Source organism: Cotesia glomerata, linkage group LG4 (assembly GCF_020080835.1).
Source record: "Cotesia glomerata isolate CgM1 linkage group LG4, MPM_Cglom_v2.3, whole genome shotgun sequence".
Classification (NCBI taxonomy): Eukaryota; Metazoa; Arthropoda; class Insecta; order Hymenoptera; family Braconidae; genus Cotesia; species Cotesia glomerata.
This window is the reverse complement of record NC_058161.1, coordinates 13305328-13318895: the sequence shown is the minus strand read 5'-3', so window position 1 is coordinate 13318895 and position 13568 is coordinate 13305328. Positions and strand designations below refer to the sequence as shown.

At 27.9% G+C, this 13568-nt stretch overlaps 2 protein-coding genes across 3 annotated transcripts in view; one reads left to right on the top strand and one right to left on the bottom strand.

Annotated features, from left to right (window-relative positions):
* Nucleotides 1–489, bottom strand: part of LOC123263509 (dynein axonemal heavy chain 1-like) — a 33274-nt gene extending 32785 nt beyond the window's left edge. Inside the window, exon 1 of the mRNA XM_044726345.1 lies at nt 420–489. The gene's annotated coding sequence lies outside the window, so the exon portion shown is untranslated. The remainder of the gene's footprint in view (nt 1–419) is intronic.
* A 4623-nt stretch (nt 490–5112) lies between these two features.
* Nucleotides 5113–12492, top strand: LOC123263593 (MOB kinase activator-like 2). Of its 2 annotated transcripts, none has more exons than XM_044726487.1 (5): nt 5113–5546; nt 8254–8508; nt 8733–8857; nt 9997–10224; nt 12277–12492. In XM_044726487.1, the coding sequence occupies exons 1-5, from the start codon at nt 5542–5544 to the stop codon at nt 12321–12323; spliced, it is 660 nt and encodes a 219-aa protein (XP_044582422.1). In that variant the 5' UTR covers nt 5113–5541; the 3' UTR covers nt 12324–12492. The 2 variants fall into 2 exon arrangements, with proteins under 2 accessions (XP_044582422.1, XP_044582421.1); XM_044726486.1 differs by lacking the exon at nt 5113–5546 and adding an exon at nt 5674–5836.
* The last annotated feature ends 1076 nt before the right edge of the window (nt 12493–13568 follow it).

Below are 13568 nucleotides of genomic sequence, written 5' to 3'. Positions count from 1 at the left end.
TATCTCTTGAGTCAACATAAATTTTCTATCAGTATACATGAAGTTTATAAAATTACTACACATGTTAGAGTAGATTTCCTGGCAGGTGTTGGAAAATTACATGAATTTTATTTTATTTCGCATTGCTATACACTGATTTGCAATTTGACTTTTTATTTGTTTTGTAAATGATTGTAATTTTACAAAAATTTTTAACAGTGTAAATGATTTAGTACCTATTACTAAATTTTTGGTAATGAAAGGTTTGTTACTAAATCATTTAGTATCTGTTACTAAATCTTATTAAATAAAACTAAATCTTTCTATCAGTGTTCTATTAAATTCGATAACTTATAATATTTCTGTAAGCTTCATCTGAAAGCTTATAAGCTAAGTATCTATATATTAATAAATATTATAATAGAAAAATATTTACTCACCGAAGATAGGATTCGACATCCAAGCTCAGAATCTCAAGGTACATTTGATAACTATCGACGTAAGCTATCAATTTACCAATAAGGGGTCGATAGAAGCTCTAGATGCTTGTCTTTGCATCAACAATTACGTCATCCAGAAGCCCAATAGGCGAAAGTAACATATCCGAGAGAAACCTCAACTCCGGAAACAGGTAAGCTTGTGGGTGCTTAATTGAATGTAACTGAACCACTATCTCGTCAATCCACTTCAATAAAGACGGTACAAACTCGTTAATTTCTTCCACATATGAAAATATTTTTGAATTGGTTGTGAGAGTCACTTCAAAAATTGCATCTAATGAGGGCTGTAAGCTTAGAAAGCTGCTTAAAGGATCTAGCATTGGAATTACCAACAATAACTGATATTTCTCTATCGAAGACTTTATCAATGTATTCAATGCAGTCTGCAAAAAATAACTGATACAATTAAAAAAAAAAGTTGGGTAAATTTTAACATGCCTTAAGCGCTTGTTAGAAGTTAGCTTTTAAAAATAGCTTAAATTCATAAAAGTTTTCACAAATAATAGTCTACTGGAGCCTTAGTAGACTAAAAGCCCCAATTATTGACACTATAAGAGACAAAGTTATGATTTGATTTTTTTTAACCAATCAAATATCAATATCGTTAGATTTTGTTTGTGGTAATGTCTCAAGTAATGTTTTAACTAATCAATTTCTTTTTTTAAAATGATAATCACTGATATTTACTAATTTATTTTAAATAATCAAACAGAGTATTCGGATACACCAATTATTGACAGGTTAAAAAACTGATTGATCTAATTATTGACATACCTTAGCCCCAATTATTGACACCTATACTGCTTATGCCTAGAATCATCAGCTTATTCTTATTTATCGAAACTTATTATTAAGTAATCAATATTATTAAAGTTTATTAATAATAATTTCCATAAATGATTAATTACTATTAAAAATATAAAAATTAATTTATTGAATCAACAGAGTTCAAACTCTTACAGTTAACTTCTTAGGTTAAAGTAAAAAAAAAGCCGTAATAGCACTCTCGACTGGCTGTCAATATGGGATTCAACTTAAAAATTATCAACTAGTTATTGTCACCCATTATTTAAATATTATAAAGGAAACAATCAATTTCAATTATTCAATTTTATTAATTTTTCATAGATAGTTAATTAAAAAAAAAAGATCATATAATTAGATGAAGAAATTAATTTAAACTCGGCATTTAAAAAAATTGCTTTTCTAACCAAAGTTGTTAAGAAAAACGCTCGTAAGCTGGTTTGATGAACTGGTGCTCTTTTTTTTAATAATTAACATTTAATATTTTGAACTGAGTAATTTTTTTCAATTTTTTAATTAATTAGAATTTAATAAAAATTTAAATGATAGTTATTCTTATTACAGATAAATATATTTAAAAATAATTTAGGGTGTCAATATTTAGACCTCAGTCAATAATTGGAGCTTTTACCTTAAATAAAATTTGTTTATCTTTAAAAAAAAGTATTATTTCGATCTTGCTGTTCATTATTCTGTCAATTCTTGTACGTAGTTAGTTACAGGTAACTTCCTCTGAACAGAAGTTCCAGGAACAATGGTTCTAGAAACTGCAGTTCCAGAAGCAATGGTTCGAGGAACAGCAGTTCTAGGAAAAGTAGTTCCAGGAAAAGAAATTCTAAGAACAAGCAGTTTTAGGAACAATAGTTCTAGGAACAGTAGTTCCAAGAACAATAGTTCCAGGAACAATGGTTCTAGGAACAGTAGATGCAGAAACAAGCAGTTCCAGGAACAATAGTTCTAGGAACGGCAGTCCCAGGAACAGCAGTTCCAGGAACAGCAGTTCCAGGAACAGAAATTCTAGGAACAATCGTTCTAAAAACAACAGTTCCAAAAACAATGGTTCTAAGAACAGCGATTCCAGTAACATAAATTCTAAGAACAATTGTTCTAAGAACAGCTGCTCCAGGAACAGAAATTCTAAGAAAAATTGTTCTAAGGACAGAAGTTCCAGGCACAATCGTTCTAAGAACAGCAGTTCCAGGAACAATAGTTAAGTTAAATAGGAAAGTCTAGCTTAAGGTATGCAATATTTAATATAAATAAAAATAATAATATGTACTTGCATATATTGGACGATGAGGTTGACCAAGCGTTTGAGTTTAACGACGTCGTAAACTCATGGATCTGTTTGACGGATATTAAAAGCACCTTATCCGACTTCGCGGAAGGAAATTTTCACAGTATTTATTATTTTTTCCAGCCACTGGCTCTTCAAGTATTTTATTGTCTTTGCAGCTGTTTGCAGCTGGAGGGATTTAAATTATTCAGGCGTTAAGCATTTATCCAAACAGTGCGAAATTAAAGTCATGCTCGAAGCTTCATTGCACAGTGTAATTATTTTTGCAAGTGCATCATGAACTTCCAGACGAACAAATAGAATTTCCCGGTGAAGTTTTCTTTGTATCCCCTAATTTTAAGAAAACTTAATTATTAATAAGCTGTGCACTGTTAAAAATTTTTGTAAAATTACAATCATATTAAAAAATAAATAATAAGTAAAATTTACTTTAAAATAACAATTGCCAGAATTTAGTTATCAATTATGCGTTTTAATTTATTTGGGAAAATTTCGTTAAATTAATATTTTAATGAAAATGAAAAAATTTTCTCTTACCCACAACTTTGGAACTAATGGACCGATTTGCCCCTTTTTCAAACTTGACCGAGATTTTCGTTGATAGAATAAATGTATTGAGTCTGATCGAGATCCGTAAAGAATTCCGGCCGTAATCGTGCTTACACCCCGGTTCTATCACATATATAAACTTTTGAGCTATTTTTCGGTGTAACTCAACAAAATAAAACATATTGTAGCAAAATTTTATGTTAATTCCTACAAGAGTACCTCTGCAACAGATTTATAAAGAAATCTACATAAAAAGTACACTGTTAAAAATTTCTATTGTAATTTTACAAGAAATGTATTGGAAGCTAATAGGCAAAACATTTATTTAAAATTACAATCGGGTATAGTAATATTACAAAACATATATAGCTCTGTGAGGTTACTAATTTTACAAAACGGTTTTGTAAATTTAAAAATATTTTTAGATTAGCCGTTTGTAAAATTACAATACTTTCCTTGAATTTTACTTGAATTTAAATAATAAAAAAGAAAGATTTGATTTATTATTTGTTGTCATTTTATTTTTATGAAGCGCTGACTAGATTTTGCATCTCACGTAGACCTAATTTTTACAACTTAGATGACATATAGTGAAAATAATATTTACCCTAACTAAGAATCGAACGCGAGCCGCTTGCTTGCCAGACCGTTACCTAACGCCCTACGCCGTACGACCGATAGGTGATTAAACATCTTATTATTCTTATAAGCTAATCCTATGTGGTGATTGAGCTTTACGGCTTATTATTTATTATTCACATTAGTTGTGTTATTTGATGCTGTTTATTGATGGGAAATAACTAACTTTTACATTATTTATAATTCATTGAATATTATAAGAATCAAAGTCTAACATATACTCATTAAAATATATTGATTTCGAAATGATCGTTTGAGCGCAATATTAAAATTTATAAAAGATAAACGATGCCTCGAATTTATTATTACAAATAAACTTAGACTAAAAATTAGTAAAAATAAATATGAAGGACATTGTTGTTTTTTGATACATCAGTCTCATTTTTGTAAAACTGAAAAGAATTGTTTTTAAAATTGGACAACAGTGAAGTAGAATTACAATTCGTGTAATATAATTAAAATTTTCTGGTAACATTACATTGCACTGTGTAATTTTACAACGAAAATTGTAAAAATAAAAAAAAGCTTTTTAAATTTTTTATGAGATTATTGTAATATAAATTACAATATTTTTTTGTGATTTTCTATACAATTATGCTGAATTAGATGACAAATAATGTTTGCAAAATTAAAAAGCTTTATCTTAAAAATTTACGAACGGTTCTATAATATAACAATGCGTGTTAGGTTTATACATGAAGATTGTAAAATTACAATACATCTTAGTAGATTTCCTGACAGGTGTTGGACAATTACATGAATTGTATTTTATTCCGCATTGCTATACACTGATTTGTAATTTTACTTATTATTTGTTTTGTAATATGATTGTAATTTTACAAAAATTTTTAACAGTGTAGCACATTATCGTTTTGTTGTCGAGATATAATAATTAAAACATTTTTTAGGAAGATTTCTTTAGAAATCTAGGGGTTGTAACCGGAACATCGCAATTTAAAGAAAATTTTTGGATATGTAACTAATGGACCGATTTACCTTCTTCAAACTTGACCGAGATTTTCGTTATTTAAAAATAATTTGGGGTGTCAATATTTAGACCCCTGTCAATAATTGGGGCTTTTACCTTAAATGCAATTTTTCAAATCTAATTTTGTTTAACAAATTAAAAAATTAGCTACAGCTAACTTTAATCTTATAAATTTATAAATAATTAAATTTATTAACAAATTTCTTACCTTTTCACAAAGAAGAACTAACTAGCGCCATCTTGCTTACTATCAGCTGATAATCTTGTTCCCGTGATGGCGCCGCGCAGCGGCGCCATCGCGGCAAGCTTGCAAAGCTTGCCGTGCTATTCTATGAGAACAGCAGATTTCCAGTTTACCTCCTCAAAAATATCTTAGATTCTCGAAGACTGGATCAGCTGTCGCGCAAGGTTATTCCGTATTTCCAAAATTGCGTATTTAATCCCAGAGGAGTTATATAAAATAAATCATAAATAATAAATAATAGAGCCCCTTAAAGAGAGTGACTCTTCATTAACGACTTAGATAGCTAAAGTGATTAGTGGCCATGTTGGCTTTCTTAAACTCTTGATTTTAACCTGGAAGATTTATTATTATAATTATAATTATTATTGTTATTGTTATTATAATTGTTATTGTTAAAATAAATTTAAATGAATAAGTGAATTGAGTCCTAGGATTAAAACGGAGGAACCAGCCGGTTTTTTTGTTATCAAACTGGAGGAATTAAAAATCATCCAAGCTGGATAGGTTACCCGAGTACCTCCGCGATACCGTGGATTGGTTTATGGGGTAAGATGGACATTATTGCACTAATAATAATAATTAAATAAATATATAAATATTGTTAGAGGTAAAATTACCCACGTGATTTAATTATCAGATAAGTTATCAGGATTGTTTACCGAGACGTGGCTTGGTTGTATGGCTTCTTGAAGCCTGTCAGTGATTAATCATCAGTTTGTTCATCAAAGTTAGCTTATCAGGATGTTTGGTCTCGGGAAAAATAAAATTTTTAAATACTCCGCTATTAACAATCCTCTTGCCATCGACGTCGAGGACACCGTTACGTGCTTCTGCAGGTTTTAATATATTATTTTGTTAATTCCAGGTATTGATTTCTCGGTATTTATTAAAAGACCAGTCAGCTGACTCGACGTGTGTAACAGCTGATTCATACGTTTTATGTAACACGTCGCAATGCAGGCTCGGAGGAATATTGTGTTATTATTGAGAAATCTAGAGATTTTTGGAGGTATAAGCTCATCTTGATGTTATACTCTTCGAGAGCTTTCGTTTGAGTACCCACATCAATTTTTCATATATTTTATATATTTATATATATTATATATATGAATATATGAAAAATATATAAAAATGCATGTGGGTAGTCAAATGAAAGGTCTTGGTGAGTGTAATGTAAGGATGAGCTTATATCTTTGAAAATGTCAATAATTAAGAAATGTACTTGTATTTTGGGAAATATAAACATTTTTTAAGATATAAGTTCATTTTGATGTTATACTCAACGAGAGCTTTCATTTGAGTACCCACATCAATTTTTCATATATTTTATATATTTATATATATTATATATATAAATATATAAAATATATGAAAAATTGATGTGGGTACTCAAATGAAAGCTCTCCTTGAGTATAACATCAAAATGAGCTTATATCTTTAAAAATGTCAATAATTAAGAAATGAGCTTGTATCTGGTGAATGATTGACATTTTTAAAGATATAAGCTCATCCTGATGTTATACTTTTCAAGACTTTTTATTTGAATATCCACAACAATTTTTCATATATTTCATATATTTTATATATATATATATATATATATATATATATATATATATATATATATATATATATATATATATATCTATATATATATATATGTATGTATGAAAAATATGTAAAAATTTGATGTGGGTACTCAAATAAAAGGTCTCAATGAGTATAATGTCGGAATGAACTTATATCTTTAAAAATGTCAATAATTAAGAAATTATATTGTATTTTGTTGTTTTATGATACTTTTAAAGATATAAGCCCATTTTGATGTTACACTCATCAAGACCTTTTATTTAAGTACCCACATGCATTTTTGATATATTTTTCATATATACATATATATTTATTTATTTATTTATTTTAACCCCGCTTTTCAGACTTCTGTCTCAATGGGGGTCCGGCCGAGACCGGAAGGGGACTCCAGGCTGATCGGTACATTAAGTTTTGGCAGAATAAGTTTTTGCGGTATTACATACTTTTTCAGCCTGGAGAGTAATGCGGCGATGGGCCGACTTTGGGGAAACTGCACGCATTTGCCTGTGCCCCACCGGTAGCACAGGGCTTGGGGAAACCATCGAAAAACCCAAACCTGTACAGCCCGGCGTGAGTTACGAGCACCGATGTTCACTGAAAATTAAATTTCAGCTCACACCGGGATTCGAACCCACGCCTCACCAGTCCCAAGCAAGCATGACAAGCATTATACCGCTTAGCCATGGGACTGGCTTATATACATATATATAAAATATATAAATATATAAAATATATGAAAAATTGATGTGGGTACTCAAATAAAAGGTCTTGATGAGTGTAATGTCGAGGTGAGCTTATATCTTTAAAAATGTCAATAATTAAGAAATGACTTTGTATCTTGTGAATTATTGACATTTTTTAAGATATAAGTTCACCCTGACCTTATACTCATCGAGACCTTTCATTTGAGTACCCACATCAATTTTTCATATATTTTATATATCTATATATATTATATATATGTATATATGAAAAATATATGAAAATGCATGAAGGTACTCAAATGAAAGCTCTTAATGAGTAACATCAAGATGAGCTTATATCTTTCAAATATATATTATATTTATGAATAATAAATATTTTTCATATATATTTATATATATGAAAAATATATTAAAATTTAATATGTTATAAAATTAAAAAACAAATTATTTTTAGAAAATTAAATTTTTTAGTTTTGAAAATTTTTTTGCCTTCATTTTTTTATTATAAAATTTTTAAATTTATTAAATATGTGCTACCTAAATTAATTTCCATTAATTAAGAAATGACTTTGTATCTTGTGAAATATTGAGATTTTTAAAGATATAAGCTCACCTCGACATTACACTCATCAAGACCTTTCATTTGAGTACCCACAACAATTTTTCATATATTTATATATATTATATATATGTATGTATGAAAAATATATCAAAAATTGATGTGGGTACTCAAATGAAAGCTCTTGATGAGTGTAACATCGGAATGAGCTTATATCTTAAAAAATGTCAATATTCAAGAAAGTACAGTGCAATATAACAAACTTCATTATTTAATAAAGCAAAATTTTATTTATTTATAGCCCACAAGTCACGGCAGTCACGAAGTGACTGCAAGGTTGCTAATTATTTATTAATATATAAAAATGAAATTGCTTATTTAAATTACTTATTTTTTTTAGAAAAGCCAGACGGAAGGAGAAAGATGCAGGAACCACGGAAGACCCCAAGCTGTACCTGGAGGAAGCGGCCCTGGAGAGACAGCTGCCCGAGCTGGACCTCAGGATGCTGGTGGACTTACCACCAGGGCTGGACTACAACGAGTGGCTGGCCTCTCATACGCTATCTCTCTTTGATCATATTAATTTGATCTATGGGACTATTTCGGAATTTTGTACTCAAACTGGTTGTCCTGATATGACTGGGCCTGGACTCAGGTTTGTTTTGAAAATTATTAAAAAATTTTTTCAATTATAATAATTTTTGAATTATTTTAATTTTAAATTATTTTAATAATTTTTTAGATTTTTTTGGTAAATTTGAAGATTTTCTGCACTAAATTTTTTGCTTGTAAATTCTAAGCTTAAAATTATTTATTGCTAATTAATAATATACTTTTTTAAATTTTTTAATATTAATAATCAAGTGTAATAATTGTTAGAACTTACTTGTGGTTTGACGAGAAGGGAAAGAAAACTCGGGTCGCTGCTCCGCAGTACATTGACTACGTTATGACGTTCACTCAACGTACCGTCAGCGACGAGACGATATTTCCCACGAAATATGGTAAATAATAATTTATATTTAATTGCTGAGCATATTAAGGTAGAGGACCCAGTAGTTGAACAGGTTTCAAAATAAAACGTATTTGACCCTACTTTTAATCTATAAAGATGTAATTATTAGTTTAAATTAGTGATTTTAATGAAAATATAAACAATTTCAAATTAATTAGCAAAATAACAAGGATAGAATATTTAAATTTTGACAACGTTTTTAAGATAGACTATCAAAGGAGTAGTAGTTGAACAATCAATTCTGACAAGCCTTAGTAGTTTAACACTCCCAAAGCAGTAGTTTAACTAATAAAATATATGCCAATAGGCACATCAAAAATTTTCAACGTTTTGTTGAAATATCCAAAGAATTATAACATATTATTGATTCATATTAAAAATAATACTATTAATTTTTAATATGTTCATTTAAAAATGATAAATATTTGTATTTAATTTTTTAATTACATTTTTTATGAATGACAAAGCAAATTTTCAATTATAAATAAAAAAAACTCTATTCAAAACGTTCAATAATTTTTAACTACACTAATTTTTAGCTATAAAACTTATTTAATTAGCAGTAATCAATGCAAATGACAATGCTGATAACTAGTCTATAAACCTATTAGAGATTAGAGTGCTGTTAAAATTATACGGCCCCATCTTGTTCAGGTTATGGGTACCGGTTTTTAAATTTCGAGGTAAAGTCACACGCTAAATTTAATATAAAAATTATAGTATATGTCTTTGCAAAAAATATGTATTATTTAGAAAAGACTATTTCATTGGGTGGTATAATTTTTTTTTACTTAAAATGATATACCGTTTTTTTAACTGATTGTTCGGTTTACGGTTTAGTACCTTTTTCATAAAAAAAATAGCATCTATCAGCTATTCTCGACATGTTAACTTTTAAGTTATCAAAAATATAATTGTTTTGATTTATAATTGAAAAAACTTACAGAAATCAATTACTGTATCATTGAATAATTATAAAATGCGCATATTACTCATAATAAATATCCGGATTTTGTATTACAACTATTCGAAAAGTCTGTTCAAGTACTGGTCCCATTTTTATAAGTGTTCAAGTACTGGGTACTTTACCTTATGTCTAAATTTATTGAACTAACGATTTTTGTTTAGCAAACGAGTTCCCGAGTTCGTTTGAGTCGATAGTTCGTAAGATCCTGCGGCTCTTGTACCACGTAGTGGCACACATTTACCACTGCCACTTTCGCGAGGTTGCACTTTTGGGACTCCATGCCCATCTCAATTGTGTGTTTGCTCATCTTACACTTCTTAATCAACGTTTCAACCTGATTGATCCCAAAGAAACCGAAATTCTTGGAGATCTAGAGGCCGCATTACTTGGTAATTATTATTTTATTTTAAATAAATTTGCTTCGAGCTAATAATAATTCAGCAAAGAAAAAAAACAATATCATTTTTTTCATAAATTAATGATTGATTTTCTCCAAACTAATAAATATTAAAGATACTTTTCAATATGTTTAAGATTATTATTAATTATTATTATTATAAAAAAGTTAAAGCACTTACCGGTGCTGGTTTGATCGGGATGAATTATTGATGATCAATCTTGGATATATTTTGTTGGACAGATATAATTTAGCCACAACTCGTAAACTAACCGGCGGATTTAGCTCATATTCAAACTGTATCTCGGTATTGATTCATAAAATAAGTACACTGAGTTTCATAAAGATCGGTCAAGAACTTTAGGCGCAATCCTGCTTACATGCCGCGTTCTCTTCCGTAGATGTAAACTTTTCGGCTGATTAAACATATCCAAAAATTTTCTTTAAATTGCGACGTCCTGGCTACAATATCTACATTTCTAAAGAAATCTTCCTAAAAAATGTTTCAATTATTATATCTCGACAACAAAACGATAATGTGCTACTTTTTATGTAGATTTCTTTATAAATCTGTTGCAGAGGTTCTCTTGTAGGAAATAACATCAAATTTTGCTATAATATGTTTTTTTTTATTGAGTTATACCGAAAAATAGCTCAAAAGTTTATATATGTGATAGAACCGGGGTGTAAGCACGATTACGGCCGGAATTCTTTACGGATCTCGGTCAAACTCAATACATTTATTCTATCAACGAAAATCTCGGTCAAGTTTGAAAAAGGGGCAAATCGGTCCATTAGTTTCAAAGTTGTGGATAAGAGAAAAATTTTTTCATTTTCATTAAAATATTAATTTAACGAGATTTTCCCAAATAAATTAAAAAGAATAATTGATAATTAAATTCTGGCAATTGTTATTTCAAAGTTCATGTAATTAGCTTTAATTTACCTTATTATAATTTCTTTTTAAATAATTTTAAATATTTTTTCTCCAGCTTATAAAATCAGCAATATGAAAAATAATTATTTTTATGTGATTATCTTCGACATAACTGCATAACTAATTGTATAAAAATTTCTTGTGCAAGTTATAGCTCATTAAATAAGTAAAAATTTTAATTATTAAATGTATAATTTCCCTTAAATTTATAAATTTTACAAACTTTCTAAAGGTAGTATCAAATATTTAAACTATTATGTGCTGAAACGGATAAATCTATCTTTCTATATCAAGTGTGGCTTTTTTAAAATTAATTTTTTAATAAAATTAGTCATTTTTTTTTTAACATTATAAATTTTGGCTCAATGAAATATTTAAAAATAAAATAATTCCAAGATTGATTAAATGTTCCAATAATAAAATATTTAATAAATAATTATGATAAAATAAATGAAAGATTAAAAATGACAGCATATCAATCGTGTTTATTCTTACTAAAGAATAATTAACGTTCTGCCCGATTTAACTCCGCATAGTATTTAAATCCAGCGTTAATCAAAAATTTATTTAAAAAAATGTAAATATTATTATCTACTAAACAAATACTCAACTTGTTTTTAATTACGCACAATACTTAATACATTCCATATTTTAAATGTTAGAATTAAGCGGAGGTTTATCTAGTCAGGATTTAATAACCATATAACCAATAATCTAATTAATAATTAATAATTAACAATTAATTATGTATTATACACATTTGTTATTTATATTCTAAACTTTTAAAAAAAAATCCAATTATTATACATATAAATATTATACTTACGCATTCATTTTTTTTTTTTGGGTAAATGTCATTAGTGTTTACCCAACATTTATTATTTATTTATATTTTTTTTTATAATTAATAAATTATAAATTGTATTACTGTTCCTGGCGCTCCTAGCGCCAGGGTGGCGAGTTCCTGAACTTCACAAAAAATTCCAACCAATTTTTTTTTAAGCAAAAAAATTGCAATTGCTTAGCTCGGAGCTTGTAATTAATAATAAAAATATTTATTATAAAATTATAATAATACATATTATTAATAAAAAAAATATTTTTCAGGTGATTCTGCGTCAACAGTTGCAGAACCGACGACTGTAGCCACTTAAAAGTATCCTAATAAATTAATTTATTTATTTAATGTTTACGAGATTGTAGTTTGTGATCTCTTAAATCTTTTCCTCGTTGGACTGTTTTATTTTTTGCTTGTTTACAAGTCACTGCATAATTAGCGTGGAGGTTGTTGCTTGCGAGGGAAAGACTATTAATTATTTAAAAGAAAAAAGATAAAGATAAATGTTGATAATAACTATTTAATAAACGCAAAAGAAGGAATGGGCTTAGTACCTGTAAATAGTCACCATATATTTTCCTTCGTTTGTTGTTAAATCGTGTGAGATTGTAAATAATTTATTGTGAGCCAGAGATAATTATTATTTTAATAGTTAATAGATAATAATAAAATTGTTCTGAAAAATAAATAAATTTAATTGTATAAATAAATATACCGTTACTCAATTTTTGAGAGTTTTAATTTATTAATTATTAATTAATAATTATATTTAAAGTAAAGGTACCAATTATTGACACCCTATTTTAAAACTTATTTATCTACAATATTAACAATTTTTGTATGCAAGAATTAAAAAAAAATTAATGAGAAAGATTAATTAATTAAAATAATAAAGTTTAGTATTCTTAAACTGGTAAAATAAACTAGAAGTAAGCACTAAAATTTCCAGATTTTTAATTATTTTTTAAACTAATCAAATTAAACATTTTTTTTTAATAAATAAATTAAGTATTAAAAATTAACAATATCGGATATTTATATTCAACTGAATGGTTATTAATTATAAAATAATTGGTGTCAATAATTGGTACACAAAATATATGGATCTGGTATTGACAGGTGAGTTTATACCAAGCTGTAACTTCTCCAATCAGACTTTACTTATTGTATTTAGATCAGATTAATGGTGACAAGTAAGCATTAAGGGTGTCAATAATTGGTCCAACGGTATGTCACTAGTTGGATCAATCGATTTATCAGCCTGTCAATAATTGGTGTATCCAGATGATTGACTTTGTCGATTAAAATTAATTATTAAACTTGAGAAAATATTATTAAAAAGCATTAATTTTGTTTCTCAAAAGATTAATTAATATAATGTAAAACAAAAAATTGGACAATCTTAATTTAAAATATGTTTAAAAAAATGAAATCCTAATTTTTTTTAAATTGCACTGTACTTTCTTAACTATTGACGTTTTTAAAGATATAAGCTCATCCCGATGTTACACTCATCAAGAGCTTTCATTTGAGTACCCACATGCATTTTTATATATTTTTC